General features: G+C 33.9%; 3 protein-coding genes and 1 long non-coding RNA gene across 12 annotated transcripts; 1 reads left to right on the forward strand and 3 right to left on the reverse strand.

The window, feature by feature from the left end:
• Nucleotides 1-502: 502 nt before the first annotated feature.
• Nucleotides 503-3,620, forward strand: LOC120073740 (zinc-finger homeodomain protein 6). 2 transcript variants are annotated; one of them, XM_039026561.1, is made up of 2 exons: nt 503-2,019; nt 2,169-3,620. In XM_039026561.1, the coding sequence occupies exon 2, from the start codon at nt 2,422-2,424 to the stop codon at nt 3,424-3,426; it is 1,005 nt and encodes a 334-aa protein (XP_038882489.1). In that variant the 5' UTR covers nt 503-2,019; nt 2,169-2,421; the 3' UTR covers nt 3,427-3,620. The 2 variants fall into 2 exon arrangements, with proteins under 2 accessions (XP_038882489.1, XP_038882487.1); XM_039026559.1 differs by having other exon boundaries at nt 503-1,995.
• Nucleotides 3,621-3,785: 165 nt separating this feature from the next.
• Nucleotides 3,786-6,969, reverse strand: LOC120073741. Its single transcript, XR_005480786.1, has 3 exons — nt 6,603-6,969; nt 5,385-5,898; nt 3,786-5,093 (listed from the first exon to the last, which is right to left on the reverse strand). It is a non-coding gene; the product is annotated as an uncharacterized LOC120073741 (long non-coding RNA).
• A 400-nt stretch (nt 6,970-7,369) lies between these two features.
• On the reverse strand, nt 7,370-11,309 carry LOC120074716 (ATPase family AAA domain-containing protein 3). The gene is made up of 8 exons (XM_039027937.1): nt 11,040-11,309; nt 10,718-10,813; nt 10,377-10,487; nt 9,941-10,250; nt 9,476-9,566; nt 8,827-9,169; nt 8,405-8,553; nt 7,370-8,181 (listed from the first exon to the last, which is right to left on the reverse strand). Exons 1-8 carry the CDS (start codon nt 11,307-11,309, stop codon nt 7,671-7,673), a joined length of 1,881 nt encoding a protein of 626 aa, XP_038883865.1. The 3' UTR covers nt 7,370-7,670.
• A 2,497-nt stretch (nt 11,310-13,806) lies between these two features.
• Nucleotides 13,807-17,118, reverse strand: LOC120073046 (tubby-like F-box protein 5). Of its 8 annotated transcripts, none has more exons than XM_039025633.1 (6): nt 16,672-17,118; nt 16,252-16,287; nt 15,700-16,077; nt 15,518-15,605; nt 14,825-14,954; nt 13,807-14,735 (listed from the first exon to the last, which is right to left on the reverse strand). In XM_039025633.1, exons 3-6 carry the CDS (start codon nt 16,051-16,053, stop codon nt 14,063-14,065), a joined length of 1,245 nt encoding a protein of 414 aa, XP_038881561.1. In that variant the 5' UTR covers nt 16,054-16,077; nt 16,252-16,287; nt 16,672-17,118; the 3' UTR covers nt 13,807-14,062. The 8 variants fall into 8 exon arrangements, with proteins under 8 accessions (XP_038881561.1, XP_038881560.1, XP_038881563.1 ...); XM_039025632.1 differs by having other exon boundaries at nt 16,252-16,290; XM_039025635.1 differs by lacking the exon at nt 16,252-16,287 and having other exon boundaries at nt 16,784-17,118.
• Nucleotides 17,119-23,859: the final 6,741 nt, after the last annotated feature.

Below are 23,859 nucleotides of genomic sequence, written 5' to 3' on the forward strand. Positions count from 1 at the left end.
TTTTTGGGAAAAAAAATCCAAACTAAGAAAAATCCAAAATGATTTTCAATGGTTCCATCGTCAAAAATTTTTAAAAGAAAAAAAAAAAAAGAAATATTATAAAGATGGAAAAATATTGTAAAGTGAATTGATTAGATCTACCAACTAAACTAGAAGTTGATGAAGTGAGTTATTATACATCATTTCAAGTTTGAGACACCAAATATAAAAGGGACGTGTACAACTATTTATGACCTACAATTAAGTATATTAAATATTATTTCAAAACCCTGTTGTTACAATATTTACTATTGATCACATCCTTATTTTCTTTTTTGTTACTGTGTTATATTAACTTATAACTCAATTGACTATTACAATCCACCAACTATAATAAATAGAGACCATGATAACCAATTGCAAATGTCCCATAAATTTTACATTTAAACTAACATTTATTCAAATTAGTTTAAAGTTTAATTTAACAAAATTAAAACATTAAAGTTAAAACTAATTCAATATGGCAGTAACTGAAACATCTTATAACTATACATCTTATAGAGCTGCTACCTATTTAAAAATTGAATATGGAAACAATTTCTTCTTTCTACTTCCAAACTAAAATCCAACGAAAGCAAGTCCACATAATTGCTACAAAATAATTTTCTTGTTCTTTTCTTGCGTTGAATTGAATTTTTCAGAATAATAGAGAAGCCTTTCTTGAAATGTAAGACACAAACCTGTAAACAGTAATAATGCAATATACGGTCCATAATCAACATTTCTAAGTCATGAAATAATATTCTTGAATAAGCCATTCGACCAAATTAGAAACTTTGTAATGTAGAAACAATGTACCCAACCCAAGCAACTCCTGCATCCCTCATTATAATAATTTACCAGTCACCAGAGAAATTTCCCAAGAAAGGCGGAGCACAAAACTGTTTAGAGTTGACGCTAGAACAGAAACAAAAGCAAAACTGCAGTAGGTAGTACAAAGAAATCAGTGAGGGATTGAAAATGTTAAGATATGGTCAAATTCAGAGTAAGTAATGGTAAAGAGTAAAAATAAGAAGATAGACCTAAAATTTAGGCATGGAGAGAAAGTGGGGTGGACCAAATAAAGCTATATAATGAAGAGAGAGAGAGAGAGAGAGAGAGAGAGAGAGAGAGAGAGAGAGAGTAAATGGGTAAAAACCAAGTGTGTATATGTGTATGTGTGTGTCGTACAAATTGGCGTGCAGTGTTTGATATCCCACCAAATGACCCAAAAGTTAGCGTTTGATATAAATGGTAAAGAGTGGAGACGTAGCAAAGTCTTCTGTTTAGGGGATGAGTGGAGTTGCAGAAACATAAAGACAGCCACAGCCAGCCTTGATGGAGAAAGAGAGAGAATCTGACACTACAGACATATGTGGGCCACCCTTCTCTTCACTTTAACCTCTTACAAAAACTCTCTCTCTCTGGGTTATTTTGTTTTTTGTTTTTGGCTAATCCTTTATTTTGAGGTAATTTGATGTTAGGGAGAGTTTTGAAGATCAAGTGCAGGAAAATTCAGCAGCCAAGTTGAATGTGTTGTCTTGTGTAGTGAGAGAACCAAGTTGTTTTTTTGTAGTTGGTTTTTGTCTCTAATCCTGCGCTTTCTTGCTGTCTTGCATATTTGAACACATTTATTAGGGAGTGGTTTAGGGTTTTCAGAAAGTGCCCAGAAAGGCAATTATTAGAAACAGGACCAAAGCTGCAGGCTATGGGAGATGACTAACATGACCTTGTCGGTTGTTCTGTTTGACTAAGCCATCACTTTTATTCTCCAAAAACTCACACCTGCGCCTTCCGATCTTGGCTTTGGGTGGCTGTTAGGAAACACAACAAACCCTTTTTTTTTCTTTTTTTGTTTTCCATCTTCTCCTAAACCCTTTCTTTCGTTATTTCCTTCTTTCTTTCCTATTGCTGCTTTTGCTGCTGCTACATCTTACTGCATATTTCTTCAATATTCCACTCTCACAATTAATCAAGGTAAGATTTTGATTGCAGAAGCTGGTAGGTCCCTCTCTCATCTATCTCTTTCTCCCTTTCTCTCTCTCTCTCTATTTGAAATTCAAAGATTTATGCCGTCACAGATGTTGAAAATTTATCTTCTTTTTGTCTTTCCGTCCCCATTAATCCATTTATTTCCTGTTTCCCAACAGTTCGTAGCACTTTCGGGAGTGATGAAGGATGCAAGAAAACACCAGAAATTAGTAAACGAATCTGGGAGTTTAATTAGCTATGCTACTAGTAGCTAATTAAGAAGATCATGATCAAAGGAGAGGTTAGGGTTGTTAATTTGTGGAAGATCCAAATGAATGTCCAAGGTAATGATGTGGTGATCAAGGTTTAGTTACTGGTAACCGAAAAGTAATAAAGCTAAGATTGATTACCTTTTGGGGTAGATCAGATATTATGGAGATGAGAGGTGAAGAGGAGGAAATAGGAACTCCTAAGTCCCCTTTGTGCTATAATAATCCATCATCAAATAGGGAATCTTCAACCAAACAGCCTAATTCTGATCGTCCATTTCTAACAACAGCTGCTGATAGAAGAAGAGATCACACAGTACCCCAACTCCATTTCTCTCATCATCACACACTGAATCTTCATCATATACACAAACAACACACAAGAGACCAACATGAAGCAACCCCAGATCCTCCAATCCAGCCCTCCATTTCTGCCTCACCACCATCTGCTGTTACTCCACCGCCGATTGCCAGCGGTAGATTGATCTCAAGAACACCACCATTTCCAAGTGCAACGGACAACGGTATTCCTTCATCGGTAATTCGATACCGAGAATGTTTGAAGAACCACGCAGCAAGTACCGGAGGCCATGTTCTCGATGGCTGTGGCGAGTTCATGCCAAATGGAGAAGATGGAACGCCTGAGGCTTTGAAATGCGCAGCCTGTGAATGCCATCGGAACTTTCACCGGAAAGAGATGAAAGAAGAGGTGCCCTTGCAGCATGCTTTACCCAGCGGTTTCTTCATCTCCAACCCTGTCAGAAACAATGGCCATCGCACTGATAGGACACCAGTTGTTTCAGTGCCCCGTCACCATCAATTGCCGGCAGTTCCAATTTCTTCGATGATGATGGCATTTGGAGGAGGAAGCAATGGAGCTCTGGATGAATCTTCGAGTGAGGATCTGAACATGTATCACCCATCTAATAATGGAGCCCGGGACCTCTTCGGTCAGCAGACACAACTAATAAAGAAACGATTTAGGACAAAGTTCACTCAGGGACAGAAGGACAAGATGGTAGAATTTGCTGAAAAATTGGGGTGGAAAATTCAGAAACATGATGAACTGGAAGTGCAACAGTTCTGTGCTGAGGTGGGGGTAAGGAGACAAGTTTTCAAGGTTTGGATGCATAACAACAAACAAGCCATGAAGAAGAAACAAATGTAAGAATGTACTACAAGTTTTACCTTCAAACCCATTTCGTGAAAAATAATATATGTATCCATGATTGACTAAGTTCTAAGAACATAGATTTTATCCAGCAATTAGAGTAAGTCCTTAATTAGGCATTGAAAAGTGAGAAAGGTAATATTCGGTTCTTGAATGAACATCTCAATGTCATGTTACTTCCACTTCTAGAACTCGAATGATTTAAGCATTAATATTATGATCAAAAGCAACCTTGAAGTAAGTTTCACTCCCCAAATCAAAGCCAACCCAACTGTTACAGGAGAAGTAGTGGGGTAGAGATTGTTAGATTCACAGCTATCACAATATTACAATTCTCTCGTACGGTCTTTTGCGTGTGTGTGTTCTTTTTGTTTCTTTGTTTTTTTTTCCCATCATCTAGAATTTTCAATGGTTTTACTTAACCCTGAAAGAAATGGCGGTGGAGAAATGAAAAACCCTCTCGAACCTGCAGTCCAAGAAGCACTATCAAAGTGTGTCCAACTCATATAATACCAGATAAAACGTAGCTCCGGTCAGACTCCTGAAACTGGTGGAAAAAAGGACGAATATGACATTTCAATCCTGGAGTTATGATTCAAATTTTCAGAAACTTAGTCGGGGGGTGGTGGTATATCTAGCCTTTGAATTATGGATTCCTATAACGAAATTTTAGAAATCAAATATGTTCAATATCTAAATTTGTTTTGTTCAGGACTAAATTTGTTCCTTCATAGCTATAACTTCAACAAATTATAACCCTATAAACCAAATTACACAAATTACATAAACTTCAACTTTTCAAACTTTTAACATATGAAGCAAGTCTGTCTTGCATCCCACTTTCACTATGTACATAAAAAAATTTATTAAAATATTTCAAAGTAAAAGTAGGAAGAATTTGCCATGTGGCAAGTTCAATGGAATGTTCAAAGATAGATAGATGTTGCTCCAAGTATTTTCCTTAACATATGCACTCGATTGATTAAAATGGAGAGTAGTAACAAAGTTCAGGCCGATATCATTACGGAGCTTTGGGAATTGGATTTATCTGAAATGGTACGTTAGGTCTGTGAGAGAGAGAGAGGTCGTCTGTGAAATTTCTGATTGGAGTTAATAGGTGAGCCCAGACAGGTGGGCAAAGTAGGAGTGTAGACAGTTAAATTTGATAAGAAAGAAGCTCTTAAATTTTTGTCCAGTTCTGAATGCAAGAATATATTTTGGTGGAAAATTGTGGAAAAAGATATGTTCTTCTGTCCTTGATGTTTAATGCAATAAATCGCTACAGCGCCCTCACATGTCTTATACGCGGTATGTTCTGCAATCAGTGTCTTTTACGTAAAGTATCATTCAAACGGATAGCATTAATTATTTCATAATACGAACAGTAATAACTCAATCCAAGAGGCATATAATCTTGATAAAATGTTAAAAAACCCCAACCCCCAATCCATATATATCACATATTGTTGAACTCGGGGGAAAAAAAATAATAATTATAATAGCATTGACAAAAATTTAATCCTATAACGAATTCATCGGGAATTGAAGGGCAGAATTAGTACCTTCTTTCTAATTACATCAATGAATTTTACTCTTAAAGTGATATGGAAACGACTGGCTTTTGAATATCTTCCTTCTACGGCGTTGGTCCCATTACAGTTTCACTACAAAAACGAAGAGCAATGTTCTCCAAGCTATATTAATGAGGACAAAGAAGAGTTTCATAATCCCAAGATAACCAACATTTCATAAAACTTCTAAACCCTCACTATTGTTTTTTCCAGACTATTTAAATCGTTAGTCTTCCCGACCAAAGTGAAAGATGTGGAAATTTCCAAATGAGGTAATAATCCCATTTGTTACCTAGTTCATCTCCCTGATCAGACTTATCCATTTAATCCGATTCAATGTTTTAAACTAAACATATACAAATAATAATGGGAAAGAAAGCTTACTTGAAGCATAAAGTCAGCATATACATCTAGAACCTGAAAATCACCATAAACCCAAGGTCTTCACAGCGTCTTATATTCTCCAAGTTGGCTTAACAAAATGTCTCCCCCATCTATTTTCCATTCAAATTCCCGCTCGTAATCTGTCATCTCTAAGATCTCAAGCCAGTTGAATATTTTGGCCGGGATGACTATTTTTCAATACTATTATCATAATGATAAGAACGAAAACGAGCTGGAGAGTTTGAGAAATTTGGGGTTTGGGTTCAAAAAATGGAAGATGCTTCAACTTTACCATGCTGCACGACATTCTGTCAGGCAACCATAATGCATCTTCAGCTTTATTAGAAGTCATTCTGACCTTTTTGAGAGTACTTCTTTACTTCTTTGAATTTTGAGGTCTTTTCAAAAGAAGTTCACACCAGCAGCGACAGCGGCAGCCATTCAACTTTTTCGAGCTGCGGTGGCAGAAACCTCAGCTTTATCCACCGCCACCGTTTAATGCACCCTCTCCATTCTGCTTTCGAATCCATCGGAAGGCGACAAAAGTAAAAAGATAAATATCCCAACGGGCAGCTAAAAAATAATAATAAATAAATAAATAACTACTCACTAAAAGAAATTTCCATATTCTGTAATAGTTTAGGAGCATAAACTTTTTCCACAGCAAAAATCGATCAAATCGTTAATCATTACTTCCACAACTAATCTAAAAAAATTTATTGATTGAAGAAGTAATAACCACTTTCAAATCTTTCTCAATAAAACAAATAACTACTTTCAAAGTAACGTAAACAAGAACAATTATGAGAGTGAGAAAATGAATGCCCAAATCGAGAACCCCCCCAAAGTCTTAAACCCTAATTATGCCTAAATTCTAAAATATCACTTCGTAATTAGTAACTAATGCGGCCTATTTTGTTTGTTAAAATGAAATAAAATAATTCCTGATATGCATGGATAGAAGCCTCGAGCAATACAAAGATTGAAGAATTTATAAGAAGAATGACCAAGTAATTTCCATAGATCAGGTATGATTTTGCGCTAAAATCTATTGCTTAATTAATATTGATCTTCTTTAAGCCACATGCACAAAAAGAAGAGCGCATTTTTTTTCCTTTTCGAGCAAAAAAGGGTCGAGAATTCAAGCACCACGAAATATACACAAAGCTTCCAATCTATAGATAACTTATAATGCGTTTAGCTTTATACAAGAAGTACCTAAGGAAATTTTCGAGAATAGACGAAGAATTTCGTGAGAAGCTTGATTAGAGAAAAATTCACACGTTTCTCTGTGAAAACGATCGTGCATGGCCGTCGACTGCATGTTTCTGCCTCCGCAACGGCAATGTTCCTGTTCGTTTAACGTCTGCAACAGCGATGGCTCTTCTCTCGCCGTTCCGCCACCGCTCATGACGACGGCGCGCATAATCGGAACTAGTATTTCTGGTAGAAAAAATCTCACGAAGTAAAAACGATAATCGCGGAGGATTTTAAAGCGCTAACCGTATCCCGTCATCCGCGTTTCAGCGTTTGCATTTTCTGTTCCGAAAGTGAGAGGAAAAAAGTGAGAGGCAGTTTCAAACTGAGGAAAAAACGTGGCAAATATTTGAAACCATGGAAGGCGGGGACTGGGCCACGTGATTGACACGTGTGGCAGTACACGTCATCAACCTCCCCTCCCTCCACCGTCACAGCTATAGTTGCTCCACGATAGCAACTACGGTGGTGGTCCATTACCCAACTTTTTTAAAAAGGTGAAACAGCTCAGGTGATCGGAACGGCCAACCGTCGACGATTTGTTCGACGATATGTAAGATTTTATTGTCCTTTATTCTGAATTTAGGGTGAAAATTTTATTTTCTTCCCTATGAGAGGTTAAAAAGATGTAATTAAATTAGTGTTAAGTGTTTGAGTTAAAACAAAAGGTGGGAAAAAGTGAGAGTGAAAAATATGGTATGTAAGGATCTATGATGTTATTTATCTGGTAGCTTCGATGATTCTATGGATAAATTAAGAATCTTTATTGTCGAAGAACAATTGTAAATCGAATCAAACTTCAATGGGCCTTGGGCCTGGAAGCCCATTGACCCAGATTCCTAATTTTGTGTCTTTAACCCATGAACTGAGGGTAAAGTGAATGAATATTTCAACTACAGAATTTTTGTAGAGTTTGTATGCAAGGAAAATAATGGGTTAAAAATAAGGTAAAAGGTTGGCTCTATGAAGACTCAACACAAAACTACATCTCTTCCCTCAAAGCGATATTACAAAAAACAAATTCCTCAGCTAAGCTGGGTGACCACCTTCAGCAGCAAGCTTTAATCTTTGGTGATGCTCCGTTACCTTATAATCAACAATTTCTGTTAACAATGTGGAGTCCAAAACACAGTCTGGCCGACCATAGACAGCTGCTTGAACGCTGGCCATCAGCTTTGCAATCTCACGACCGGAGAATCCTTCAGTTTTTTGGGCTGCTTCTTGGAGCACGTCATCAGTTATGTCTCTTATGATTATTTGTTGGGGGCTTTTCTTGAAGGAAAACAGTTGTTGGGATGTGGCCTTATTTTGATTGCTTAGGTACTTGTTTAGATACAGCTTAAGTAGTTTGAAGCGCTCTTCCTCACCAGGCAGTGGGAACTCAATTACTTCATCCATTCGGTCGGTCACGGCACTGTCGAGATCGCCTGGTCTGTTTGTTGCAAGTACAAGAACTATGTCTCTTGACTGATCACCAGTTCGGAACAGCAATGCATTTAGAGCACTTCGCTGAGCTTCACTCATCCGTGTACTATTGCGCCTGCATTAATAAAATGGTCACTTGAAGATGATTCCTTCGTAAATATTATGCTATCAAAGGCATACCCTGATATTTCAGCTAAAAATGTACTACTTTCATGCTAATTCAACATTAAAAAAATTTGGTAAGTAAATCTCAAAAGAAGAGCTTAACAGAATAACAGGATAACTTTTTACATGCTGCTTTTTCCTTTTTGTTAGGGGGACAGACGTGGGGGACTTACTCGCAGAGAAAAGCATCTGCCTCGTCGATGAAAAGCAGTAAGCCTTTCCTTGAATTTTTAGCCCAGTCAAATATTTGGTGTATTTTTGTAACAGCTTGTGGGCCCAAAGGTGCAACATCTCCTCCAGTCATCATGGCATAATCCAAACCCTGTGGAAACAAAAGGTATCGGAGATGTCAACATGATAGTAACGTTGAACCAACTTATCCCTATCATTTCATGGCGGTAAGAGTGTTTGAACTAAAGCTGCTGGCCTAATGATATCATATCATGACTCTAAAACTATCTAGGAGAAACATATTCCATCCAGTCAATATCTGTAATAGGTTGACAAAACCAATCAAAATTTCCATTCATAGAACATGAAAGAAAATCAATGCCTAAAAAAAAGGGAAGCAAATCAAGGTGCTGGTTAATCTTACTGATTTTCGAGCAATCTCTTTTGCAACCATAGTTTTACCGGTCCCAGGAGGTCCATAAAATAGCATATTACGGAAGGGTGCCTCATGAGCTTTGGTGTTTGCAGTAGCTCTAGCAAGTTGTTCAATCCTCCTTTTTAGTAAAGGATGGAGGACAATATTCCCAAGATTATTTTTATTTTCAGCGAGGGCTGCAGCCCCAGCTCCTGTAGAAAATGCAACAGCTTTGTTCTTTACCCAGGGTATTATCTTGGAACCTGGAAATCTTGCAACAGAGGATTCTCTAATGAGTGACGGCTGCCCCAATAACCTATTAACATAACCCCAGATAACTCTAGCACCTTCCCTGTAAACCAGGTTGGAAAAGAGGGAGAATGATCAGATAGAAGATTAAGCTAAAAATTCGTGAGGTAAACTAAAGAGTAAAAGTAACAGATTTGTATGAGGATCATGTGTAAATGGTTCCAATCTTGCAGGACCGGGTTGACTTTTTCACTTTCACACCTCCCTCTAGTGAAAGAAGGGATGTAGAAAGTTTTTCAAGTCAATATTAAGTGAAGATTTCTGAACCTAAAGATTAAATTAAATGCAAGTATTCTTAGATTTACCTAACTACGAGGTATAATGTGTAATGAGTTCATGAAAGTATCACCTGGTAGTGTAAACTCCCGCAGCTAACGCAGTAGCTCCACCAACAGCCAAAACCAACTTATTGCGATCAGTCAGTAAAATCCTAACACCCCCTGTACAATTCAATCAGAAGTAAATATATAAGGTATCTTGTATGTAACAGATCCAAAATATGAGACCAACACTGCCCCCCCCAACCACCCACCCAAAATGCTAATCTGTTACTTGCTATTGTGCATTCCGAAGTTTCTTAATGCCCCAAATACGTAAACTTTGAGATACATGGATATAAATCCTATCTATCTGGAAAACGGATCCTAAACTAGAATGTAGAAATTGGAAATAAACATTCAGATCCCTGCCAAAAGGAGCCTCGCACGTCCTCTTCTAATTCAGAACAAAATAACCTAATCAGTATAATGAAATTATCACTCCAATGCCATGGGATGAACCCATCACCTGCTTATCAATTAAAATTAAACCGTACCTTCAATATGACTAAATGTCGTGTTAATTGCAGCGAGCCATTTTTCTTTCTCGCCACTAATTCGTTCCATCAGCATTCTGCGATTATGATCTTCAGTCAGCTTTGCTTCATGTGCACGACCCTCAGCCTCTGCCATAGCCTTCACTCGTATGGTTTCCCGCTCAATTTCAGCTCTCTCTTTCTCGGTCTGCCGTTGTTGTGCCTGTATCTGCTCCTCAGTTACTTGTCTTGCTTGTTCTTTTCTTATAGATGATTGTTCTTGCATTCCAACTAACTCAACATTATGTCGCCTTTGTGCTTCGTGATCAGTCTACAAAAAATAATAAGATATCAATAACAAAAGCAAAATGCTAACATGCGCGACCAAACTCTTCCATTCTTAACTAACATGCATTTTTCAAGGCAAATCCGGAGAACAAAACTATAACCAAGCCACCTGCATTCTTTTTCTGGCCAACTCATCTTCATAGCGCAGTATCTGTGCCTTTGCCTGTGCTTGCTGTTGGATAAGATTTCTTTGTTCTTCAGCCAATTTCCTTTGTCTCTCCTGCGATTCGAATGAAAGCTAGAGTTAAGCCCCATACAGGAGGAAAAAAATATATATCGACCATGTAAAACATACAGACTAGACACCAGGGGCTAACTTGTCAACCAATAATACATTCAGAGAATGTAGAAAATAAAATCAAAAGAGCAACCCACATTTCCTTATGCCAGGATGAAACGCTAAACAATTCTAGAAGCATTATATTGTAATAACACAGACAAAAACCTTACTATATCAGCTTGAGATTGAATGACTTCGTAATGGGCCTTTTCAGCGGCCAACTCAGCAAGACGCGCTTGTTCCTGCTTTTTCATCAGCTCAAAAACCTAACCCAGAAAGAACACAGTTAGCAATGAACTTGGATAATTCAAAATTTCATTGAACAGTCCCGTTCTTATATACAAAAACAAAGAAACCGTAATACTTAATAGTAAATAACTTCGAAGCAAATTGAATTCCAGCACCTCAAATATCCCTCTTCCATTCTTCTTCAATTACCATCCACAAACAAACAAGAAAATTAAACAAATTAAACAAAAAACGAATCAACACCTGTTTAGCATTAGGAGAACTATTGATCTCCCGGAGAGCTTTAGCACCTCTCTCCAATGCTTCAGCATCAAATCCAGACTTACTCGGCTCCTCAACAGCGGGTTTAGCGTCTGATTTGTCATCAGAAGACTTATCCTCCTGAGAAGCTTGAGAAGAAGAGAAAGGCGAGAAGCGAAATGGAGAGTCGGCGTAGGCGCGGTTGGCGATCGTGGGCAAGGACGCAGCAGCCGCAGCCATAGCTACGCAGGCGGATAATCTAGAGACAGCCATAAGTTCAGGAAAAATTGAAGCTCTGAAAATTTGGGTTACATAAACTACTGTCAACGAAACCGCTTTAATGCCAATGTAAGAGAAGAGATGTCTTCTTGATCAAGTAAGAACATGGAAGAAAGCTCAAGGTTTTCGATGTCCGGTGCCGAGGTATAAACCTCCGTCTTCTTGCAGTAGCAGAGTCATAGGGTTTAAGAGAGAAAGGGCCAGAAATGGGTCGCCCATAGCGAGCAGAAGAAAAACAAGGCCCAGAATAAATTTCAAAGCATGGGCGGAGGTGGATCTTTACTAAAATCTTTTCAATAAATAATAATAATAATAATAAAGGTTAAATTTAAATTTAAATTTACGTATAGCAAACCCTTGCTGTTTATATATAATTATAATCTCGTTGGATAATTATTTATTTAGATTTTTTAAAATTAAACCTATATTCTCTCTTCTTTTTTTTTATCAATATTTATATTTTTCTTAAATATGAGAGTTGATTTTTTAACCAAAATCTATAGATAAAATGAAAAATTTTAAAACTACATTTTTTTAGTTTTCAAATTTTCGTTTGGTTTTTAAGAATACGGATAGAAAGTAGATGTAAAACAAGAAACAGTATGGGTGTTTGTAGACTTAATTTTTAAAAATTAAAAACTAAAAACCAAACGGTTACCAAACCAGACTATGTTTGAAATTTTTAAAATTAATTGATCAATTAAATATAGCTTATAAGATTAAATTATATCAGACGAAACCATGAATTTCTCATTTTGTATTAATAAGCCAATAAATCTAAAAGAATATTGAATAAATCAATGACCTATTTGACAATATTATATATTTTAAAAGTCAAAAACTTATAAGATATAAATATAGATTTGCAATAATTGACATGTAACTTTAAGGTCGGAATTTCGAATCTCTCTATGTCTCTACCTTACCTAAGGAAAAAGAGAGAAACCTAAAGGGCTAAACTTGTACTTGACGGATAATAAACAATCCTATCAAACTATTAATAAAAATAATAATAATAATAAAAATAAAAATAAAAAAAAAAGTCAAACCACTTAATAGGACGATGAGTTTTTTTATTAAAAAAATTACCCAATTAAATTATTGGCTAGGAATGTTTTAATTCTTTAAAATATTTCAACTTGATCCATTTTTATTTGTCAAATATTTCAATAGATCAAATAAACTGTAGAGAAGGTATTACACGTAACGAACGTTGCTAATCTACGTAGGGTCATATTGTAGAGCCATATTGTAAGGAATGATTATTTATGTTAATCCCAAAAATACATACATGCATATTTTAAGTCTTTGACAGTTGACATGGATAAATTTAAAGAGAAGAGAACCATGAACAAATACCAAGGGATAAACTCAGGTCTTTGTAATATACCTTTCTTCCTTACTCCTGTTATAGGAATTTTACGAGTTCCAATTACAATATATTAGGTAAATTTATATTAATGCATTATAATTATAAAAAGTGAAAATTACAAAGATAATTACAAATCGCCAGTCGATTAACAATTAAGATATTTTCCTTGAAGGTTAATGGATTCAATTCTCCAATCCAAAATTTGAATTGTAATGTTAACAAACTAAAGAGTTGACTAAACAATGATCAATCATGTGAGATATAAGGAATGATCAATCATGCTAAAGAGTTGACATGATGGATATACTATCAACTTCGAGAAAATAATGTTAAGAGGGACAACTATTATGTTAAAAATTTGGGACGTGTTTGGAGTAAGGACTATCATAAAACTATAGTAACCACCTTTTGCTACAATAAATACTATTTTCTAGTCCACAATTAATTGCAATCAACACTTTCAAATCCACATTTGATACAGTATTTACTATTTTACCTTCATCAGTTTTTTATTCTTTGCTATGGTGTCTATTTTTTTGTCAAACTAAAATAGTTTAGACATCAAATACATACTACAGGATTGGCAACGAGGCCAGGGTAGGGCGGAGGGCGTCCCCCATCCCTGCATTCCCCGTCTGGGAAACGGGATCCCCACGGGCCCCATTTCCCGTTTCCCCACAGGGATGCCCCATTTTTTAATTAAAATTTGATTTTGTTTAAGCCTTTTAAGTTTGGGCTTAGCTTCTTGGGCTTAGAGTTAGAATTTGGATATTTAATATTGGGCTTCAATCTAACATTATACATTATAAACATATATATAAATAAATTATTTTATATATTATAAATATATATTTATAAAAATATAAATATACCAAATCGGGGGTTGGGGATTAATCGGGGTCGGTCTCCGCCCCCGGACAGGCCCCAAAAATTTTTCCCGGTTTGAACCCATCCCCGGTCAAACTGGGAATTCCTTGCCCCGATCGGAGCGGATCCCCTCGGGGGATTTTGCCAACCCTAATATACTATCATAATCCAAACTAAAATAATCTACACCCCAAACACAAATTATTATAATCCATCTATAATAATCAACTCCTTGTCCTACGTGGATGGCTATGGAACAAAATAGATTGATATAGAAGAAGAAATGAAGTTTCCATTAACAAGGAGATGGTGAAAATATAAAACAATCTCAGATCAACAGACGTCAGAGACACGTACATCGAGTTCAGTCCCATATAACCTGGACCGTGGAATGGCCGTGCAATGCTTACCCTTCCAGTTAAAAGGGCTTCAAAGTAAAGAAGCGAAATTTTGTAAGAAACAAACCTGAACTCTTACTTTCTGAATCACTGAGAATTGGATGTATTTGCTATTCACAGGCTGGTTTGGTGTCAAAGCTGCTTAAGCAGATTGCAAAGGCTTGGAAAGCGGAGAGCGGGTAGCGATAATCCATCGTGAAGATGTCCTTTCCAATTTTCCCAAACTGCAATATTATCTTCTCTTGTTCTTCAACTGACACGTCGAGGGCTGGATCGACATTGGCCACGAGTTGGAAATTCTTTACAGAAGCTACTGTCACACGCCCTCTGAAGTTCAAGCACCAACATTGAAGTTGTTCATGCCATCTAGGAGCCTTGTTCTTGAGAACCAAAGATTCTCCCAATTCTTGAACTGGTGGCCCAGTGACGCTTGTGGAACTGAAATCTATGTCTGGCTCCTTTCCTTTAGAAGCCGGTAAGGGTGGGTGGTGGTGATGGTCATTGAGACAGGACGAGAATGATGTCGGTGTCGGTGCATTTCCTCCTTGTTGAATGCAAGATGCAGGGATAGAGTGCATGACACAGCGCATTCTTCTGGGTCCTCTAGTTCGTAGAACATTAAGCTCATAAGAGATTGCCCCTATATTGTAGTTACAAGCTGACATTGTTGGAGAGACTTGCTTGGCATGAAACCTACGATTTGATTGATTGTTCTGTTGTCCTGCAGTGAGAACTGGTGGTTGACTATCATACATGGTGAACCTTGTGCCAAAAAAATTGGACCTGCAAGATTTTTTCAAATGAAAACTTTGAGACTTCAATAAGAGGTAATTGGATAAACAATCATAGTAGATCTAGAAGTAAACGCTTGCCTTAATTTACCCACATAGGTACTGCAGGCCCAAGAAAAATCATCAGCTACCAAAGATATAACAAAATCTGTACCTGTAGCCCTTCTTACTCTCTTGGCTGCTAATAAAAGTTTATCACCTTCATTCTCCGCTGTCAATTCAACGAGATTATAATTAAGTGAAAACCACATGTAAAATCATCATAGTTCGTTAATGCATTACAAAAACAAAATACATTTCCCTAAAACCTGGGAGAATAAACTGGTCAGTATCGGAAATCAGTAACTGAAGTCCAAACTATTAGGCGTGTTTGGAGCAAGGAGCAAAGTACTGAAATCTGGGGAGTTGTAAAGTCCTCCGACCCACTGTGTAAAGAGTTAGTGAAGCATAAAATTGATGTTTTTTAGTCGTGAAGTGGTGGCCATGAACTACTTGGACCAAACATGGAGTGGAATTCACAACTCCAACTCCTTGAGCCAATCACCCCCTTAAAGCTTATCCAAGAATTTCCCCTAGCTAGCTTGTATTTCATCATTAGTACCTCAAAACTCAGAAGGATGCATTTACAGGAAACTAATCATATTCAAATATCAATAAGAGAATTAAGGTTGAAAAATTTTGAACAGATTTGGCATGGTATACCATATACGAACAATCTCATGCATCATTAAGGTCTATTAAGAGTACAAGTAGGAAACAGGGAACGTCACCTACAAGGCACCAATCCGGAGTATAGAAGATAAGTTGAAGTTGCTCTGTGCCTTCTAACATAGCACTGAATTGGAGAGTCTCGAGGTCCCGGCTTTTAAAGAGCATCAATGGCAAGGCAGGAAAAGTGTAAGTTGAAGCACAAACTTCTAGTAAGAGTAAGGGAACAATGAAAGTAAGCCCTCTACCTGTTTCAGTGAAATGGGAAACGTAAGCCTCCCACACTGCTCAGGAGTTTTAACAATTTCCTTTGTAATATTCCTCCATGACTTGCAAACTGAAGCACAAAAAAGGACAACAGTCCTAGCAGGCCACGAGGTTTCACTCTCTTCAACTCTTCGTATTATGTCCAAAAGCAACTCAGGAGGCAAATTTGCCCACTGCCCTTGTTGAATTGCTTCAGGGTGGGGAGGCACTTCATCAGGTGCAATATGTGACCTCGTACGACTTCGCCAGTTCCTCCTTTCTCCTCCTCGTTTCGGTTTGATTCTAATTCCATCTTTTATTTCCCTTAGCTCGCGAAAAAAGCTTTTGAAGGGCATATTCGTGTGGCATATCAATCCTCTCTGTTGAAATTCAATCACACCCCACTCAAATTAACAAACTAGTAAGCAGTAAGCACAGGGAGATTAATTCAAAACAAAACCCAACAAACGGATATCAAGAGCAGATAAATAAGTCATTATATAACATTAAATTGGCAGTATAGGTAAAGAACCATTTTGAGAATATGATATTACATATGGTAGCAGATACTTCGTATCCTTCCCTGCTGACTGCTGAGTAAGAAACCAACAAACTGAGCATCATTCCAATTCTCCTTGTTAAAATATAATAAATAAAGGCAACAAATATGTCATCAGTGACCACAAAACTAAAAAAAAAAAAAAAAAAAAAAAACTCTGCAATTTGATTAGCCTTGCTCATCCATTTTCAAACAGTACCAAGATTCCCTATTTCAAGAATAATTTCACAATACAGAACCCAGACATTCCCAGTAAAGATTCTCGAAAAGAACATTTTCCAAAACTAATCACCGCAAATTTGCTACGTGACTAACTTGTAGACTGGGATGGAGGAAAGGGAAAATCCAAAGAAATCGAACCAGGAAAAAAAAAAAAAAAAACTGAAATGCAGTTAGAGGGATAAGAGGAATCAACCTATTAAACAAAAAAAAAAAATGTACAGATCAAGGGCACCAAGGAGAAAGAACAATCTTAAATCCAACCACAGTGAAGAAAACCATCCGTGAATCAGGATTAGAAACTCAACGCTACTCCTGGAGTGGGAGTTTGAAACAATGATTAAAGTAGAAGACGGCGATTCCACCGGCGTAAATCATAATCAACGGGCGGTGCGCAAAATCACCAGAAACCGCAGCTTTGTTCGGCTTCAGCAATTGATTGATCCAGTTGAGGACATTTTTCTTGGATTAAAAAAATTGGTAATATAAATTCTCAATCAACATTCAACAGTGAGGAAGAACGAAGAAGAAGATTGACGTAAAATCAAATTGGGAGCGAATCTAGGGCGTGATCGATCTCATTTATGACCTCAAATGACACTGCTTTTCGGACACGTGTTACTCACGTTTGGGATTTTTTTTATTTTCATCACTCTATCTCTTTTGCTTTTTTAAAATATATATATATATAAATGAAACAACGTAGGAAAATTCTTTTTCACATCGGAAGAAGGACCTGTTTATTTTCTGTAAGGATCTTATGTAGATTTTGATTTTGATTTTTTTTTTCTTTCTAAATTTGCTATAAGAATTAGTTAATTGTTTATTTTATTTTTAAAATGGTATCACTGACTCAACAGCGACTAGATCTTCGGGGGAAGACATTGGAGATATTTTAGTTGACTCATTCACGTGTCGAACACGTGACTTATTAGAATTTGAATTAAAAATTAAGGGAAAAATACATTTTTGTCCCTATGTTTAAGATCTACTTTCTGTTTGGTTCTCAAATTTAAAATGATATACATTTAATTTGAATTTGATTCTAATTTAGTTCCTAGATTTCAAAATATTCAATTTTACTATTGAAATTCGAGTTTTGTTTGAATTTGATCTCTACATTTCAGGATTTTACATTTTTAACCTCAATTTTTCATTAAATAATTACTTTCAAACATTCACATCAATGTCTATTAATTGATTTAAAATAATTATGAAGTAAAATTTTAAATTTAATTTTAAAAATAATAATATTTAATTAATGATAATTCATTTAATCATTTTAAATTTATTACCATACATTAATACTGAACTCGGAAAATGAGTATTTAGTAAAAAACTGAGGTAAAAAATGTAGATCTTAAAATCTACGGACCAAATTCAAACAAGATTCAAATGTCAAGAATAAAATTACAACATTTTAAAATCTAGAGATTAAATTAAAACTAAATATGTAACATTTGGAAACTTAAAAATCAAATATAAATTAGACCTCCAACCTAGAAATACAAAATTATTTTTTCCAAAATTAAATTACCATTTTCACGTGGAACTTAGATTTTAGGTCAAATATTTCCTGGTATGTTTAATGTAAGATGAGAGAAATCTCAAAGAGACAGATGTTTTGAGCATTGAATTACTTTTCATTTTGGCATGTCTATAATTTTGTTAGATCTCTCCATTTCAAACTTTACGAGTCTATTTGATATAAGATTAAATTACTCTTTAATTTATAAATTAGTTGTTTGGAGTATTGAGTGTTGGTTATTGTACTATGTGGGTTATAATTATTTGTGTCTGGATTACTGACTAATTTAGTGTGAGTTATAAATGAGAAGAGATGATGATTACGAAATAATAAACACGGAAGACAATGAGGGTTTTCAAATTATTTGTTGCAAGAATAATATCACCATAAATATATATATATATATATATATATAACATTGTATATCGAAGAGAATTTTACATCTCTCCTTAAACAATGATTTATTGGAGAAAATGCTTGTGAAAAAGTTCTGCAATTTAAAGAAAAGACATATTTATACATAGAGATGTACAATTTTCCCACGGATAGGTCCCGCCCTGAACGAGGCGATTAGGCGGGGAATAGGGGAGGGAGTGGGAAAAAAATTCTCTGTGAGTTAAACGGGGATGGGGACGATTCCCCGTCCTCGCCCGGCCCGTCTCCGTCCCATTTCTTGTTCCCGTCCCGATTAGCTTTACATATTTATTTAGTATAGTTATCTAATGTTATGTTATCATTATTATTATATAAATATTACATCTAAATTTAAATTTTGATTATTTATTGGGAAAGATAATGAATATGTTTAAATTTATATTATATATGTGAATAATTTGATTTATATTTATTTATTTCTACTAAAAACAATTAGCTTTTTTAGACCAAAATTTGATGATTTATCTTTAAATTCAAATTGTCATATAAAACTATCCATAATAAACAATTTAGTGATAAAGTTAATTATTTAATTAAAATTTGCTCACATTAATACAAATTCCCTACCGGGAATCCCCGCCATGATCCTGTGGAGAATTTTACGGGGATGGAGAATGAAATGGGAAGCGGAGATGGGAATGGGGAATGGCATCCCAGCCCTGCCCCGCCTCGTGGACATCTCTATTTATACACTATTCATGCTGTTCGAATGGTCACATTTCTTCTTCAAGTTATTTAATTACGAAAAGACATGTATATTCATGAAATAATACAACTTTACATGAATGGTCACATATCATTTATTCAAACATAATTTTAGTGTAGTAACTATGTGTTATAATACTTGGGAGCTTCAACTATTATAATCAGAGACACAAACATTGAATGGGATATATTAGCTCACTCTACTCAAGGCAAGTTGGGGGCCAAACACTCCAAAAGATTTAAAAACTATTAGATACATTCAAAGTTCACATACTACTTAATAGATACAAATTTAAAAATTTAGGGACATATTCGATACTTTTTTAAAGTTTAAGCATTTACTAAACACAAATCTAAAAGTTCATGAACTAAACTTGTAATTTACCTAAAATAAATAATACAAATCAAATTGAAACTTTTGAACCGATAAAAATATATAATTCATTTATAATGAAACAATAAAAATTATATATATACTCAATTTGTTGGAGTTTGTGGAGATGTGAATTCAAATCTCTAACCTTTATTAGATTAATAGTATATAATCTAATTAGTTTGATTAAACTATCATATTAGATTTTCTCAGACCAATTAAATATATATTTAAACTTTAGGACTTTGATATCTTATTAAAAAAAAATATGAGATTTCAATCTCAAAATAAATCGAAGATAAGAGGAGTAATTTATGTATTTTACTTTTAACTAAATTTTTTAATTTTTTTAATATTGGTTCCTCGGCATCTTATTATTTAATATATAATTTTTAGAATTATAATGTCACTATATCATGAAAAAGATTGTTAGAAAAGGAAGTGTGAAGGGGCCCATTTTCAATTGAATGCTCTAACGAAAACTGAAAGGAATCAGCACGTCATGTGATGGCATAGCATTGATAATGTCATTTTGTTTGCAAATTGACGATCAAGATATACATTATTTTCTTTAATTATTTTCAAGCCTATATATTAAGGGAGATTCTTATTAATATACATCTTGTCTTCAAACTAAGATTGTTTCAAAATTTTATCTAAAAATGCTCAATAATGTGTTTGTTTTAATTATTGTGATATAAATACGTTTCAAAAATTTAAGAAGCTAGCTCATCTTTCTTTTTAAAAACTATACTTGAATTTTGTGATCCAAATCGAAGTTAAAAATTTTATTATGTCAACCTATTTATTTTGAATCTATATTGAATAGATTAACTCTAGGATTCATGTCGAATTCATTGAGTGATTGATGAAAACTTTAAGATAACTATTGTCTTCCTCAACCAAAGCTCTCTAAATAGATTCAATAAAAACTGAGTGCGTATTGTTTTGGTATATTAGGGACCATAGTCTTAAGGTCTCGTTATATATTTGTTGAATTAAGGTTCCCTTTAAACCCTAATTAACTAGAAATGAGCTTCTACCTATTTAGTTCATACTCAATTAGGAATTTAAAGTCTTAATTAAAATATTAATCTACATACATAGTCGATACTTTTAATTATACGTATTATTATTTAAATACGTCTAGCATGTTAAACTCACTTCTTCACTTTTGATAAATTAGAAAATATATATTGTAAAATTAAAAAAAAAAAAAACTACATAATTTATAACATAAGACATGTTTATAAATTAATTTATAGTAGTTGAGATTCAATTAATATTTAGCTAGTAACTACAATTGTATTTATTATTTATCAATATATTATATCAAATTTATTTTGAACAATGGTTTAAAATATATTAAACGAGATGATACAAAATCACGACCTCTAAACAATAAGGAAGAATGCATGTATGTATATTTGTTAGTGAAATTCAAATACCTTGTTTTATTATTTTTTTTCTAAAATAATAATATTATGAAGATGGATTGATGAATTCAAATGAGTAAATAGATGTCAATTAATGTTAAAGTTAAATTTAATTTATATCACTTTTTTTCAAAATAATAATTTATGCCACTAATTGTTCTTTTTTTAAAAAAATTTACTCATTTGAGATTGACGTGGAAAACCAATCCAATTTGGAGACAGCAAGGATCCCCATCACCATGTCACACATGCTTATTGGTTGTTTTCGATAAACATTAATTCAATTATGCTCGAATCGACTTGGTTTTGTAACGCTTTTAATTTTTAAAATACGATGTCATTTATGAATGTATTATATTCTTTGATAAAAAAAAGTTAAAGATATATCAATAAGAGTATAGCTTAATTGACATAGTGTTCATATTATCAACCTCGTGATATGAGATTTGATTCCTCCACCCCACACCTTAATTACAAATAAATATATTTTATAAATTATTATGTCACGTGTGAAGATGAACGTTTAAATTGATAGGTATAATCAATTTTGTTTATGATGTGTGGTTGTAATATATCTTCATTCAACCATCATTCAATATGGTTCAAATCCCATTTTAAGAGATCTAAATTTTACCCTCTAGCATTAATTTTTTTTTTAAAAAAAAATTTTAGTTGATGAATATTTTTAAAATAACCAATTCTTTCATCTACTTAATTTATGTGGCTTCTTAATATATGTTATTTCACATTTATATTCAAAATAAAATTGTTTATTTGATAAAGCTAAAAGAAAGGTAACGAGTAGGATGGTCAAGTTTTAAACTGATTAACTCAAAAGAGAGACATTTAAATAAAAGAATAATTTTTTAAAGAGAAAAAAAAAAAAACAAAATGCAAACTTTTTTTAGGTCAAACCAAAAGAGACTTAAAATCTTAAATTTAATGAGAAAATACACTTTTGGTCCATAAAGTTTAAGACTATATTTATTTAGTCTTAGAAGTCTTCAAATGAATACTTTTAGTTTTAAATATTCTATGATTCATTTGATCGTTTAGTTGACTAATAAAAAAATGATATTGTAGTAAAGTTGATGAATATATTTTTATATTGAGACAAATTAAATAGATCAATTTAGTATTATTTCAAAATGGACACTTCCTTCTTGTCATCAAATATCGTTGCTCGCAAATTTTCATATCCAAAGAAGAGAAGACGAGTTGTCAAGATCAAAAGCAAGAAAGAGAGAAAATAAAGGTCTTGTTCGAAATAAAGGTCTTGTTTGATTTATTTTATCATTTTGTTAATAGATCAAATGAGGTTTTAGGTCGTAAAATATTTATCGTTTTATTTGAAATGACTTTGTTCCATATGACTACTTTTGAGATCTCTAATTAGGGGTAAAAACAGTTCGGTTCGATTCGATTTTAAATTCGATTTTGTTCTTTAAATTAAGAATGGTTCAGTTTTTATTCGATTTTACTCTTATTTTTTTTAATATATATATATACATATATATATTTTTTCGAAATTGAAACTGAACCGAACTGAATTAATACGGTTTCAAAACTGCATTTTTCGGTTCGATTTTTGTGGTTTGAATGGTCAACCCTATCTCCAACGACAACCAATAGATGCATGAAGAATAGAAGAGAAGCAAGATATTCTCTCTTGGTTTAGTTAATCAAACAAATAATATTAAATTGGTATATTTTGTCTACTTAACAAGACATGTTCAAGAATTTTTCTAATATAACTGAAATATACTCACTTTGTTTACATTACAAATTTTTCTTCATAAATTAACATCAACAAATTTTATTATATTTTTAAAAATGGACACATAATAAATAAAACATGAATCTCGAAACTGCATGATTCAAATATATTTATTTATTTAAGCCTTGTAATATGTTATATCCGAATCTCATCGTCTTCTATTTGTTCTCATTTTCTTTTCTTTTTTTTTCTTTTTTTTCTTTTTTTTTCCCTGAGATAATAAAGATTATTCGAATCCAATCAACCAAATTGAGTTTTTTTAAAAAAAGGAAAGCCGCTGTTTGATTTGTCCCCAAATATAGAACTGTGGGCTAAAGTTAATGGGAAGAAATGGCCAAAGAAAAAAAATGCAAAGAGAAACAGCTTGGGCAGTGGGTGTGGACAGGGAGACCAATAATAATAATAATAATCCAACCACATAAAACCTTCCATGAATACTGCCTGCCCCCAGCACCTTCCATATTAATATATATATAATTCTCTGCCAAATCTTTTAATTAATCTTCATTAAATACTCTAATTCAGCTCACTGGAGAGAAATCCAAATTAATTATATTTAAGGTAATTATTTTAAATGATAAATTGATGAAATTATTTGTAAATAGACAAAGATAGAACATTTATTACTGAATGATTGATGAAAGTTATCAGTATCGTGGTCTATCTTTGATAGATAGAGATATTTTGCTATATTTATAAATAATTTATCAATTTTTTTAAATTTGAAAATACCTCTTATATTTACTAATAAGGAGGCTTTGTTTCTTAATTATATTTGTGTGATTATTGGTAAGGGGAATTGGGGAAAGATGGGAACATGTTGGTTGGTCCTTTCAAGGGTCAATTATTATGTAAGCTGATTTATTATTTTCTTTTTCTTTTGAATGGATTGGTATATTCCATTGGCACCTCCTCAATAGTCCATGCAAATCAATAAAGCAATCGCTACTATATATTTACAATCTTTTTTATTTTATAATTAGAAAAGTTGATTAATTTTATACTCTACTTCTAACCCTTTGTGAAAAATCTAAGATCACTCACTAAAATAGTTTTTTTTTTTTTTTTTAATTGTTGTTAGTAATACATAGTTATGTGACTTTGTGTTATGATTCTAGAGTTTAATTGTC

The sequence above is a fragment of the Benincasa hispida genome, chromosome 3, assembly GCF_009727055.1.
Source record: "Benincasa hispida cultivar B227 chromosome 3, ASM972705v1, whole genome shotgun sequence".
NCBI classification, from domain to species: Eukaryota; Viridiplantae; Streptophyta; class Magnoliopsida; order Cucurbitales; family Cucurbitaceae; genus Benincasa; species Benincasa hispida.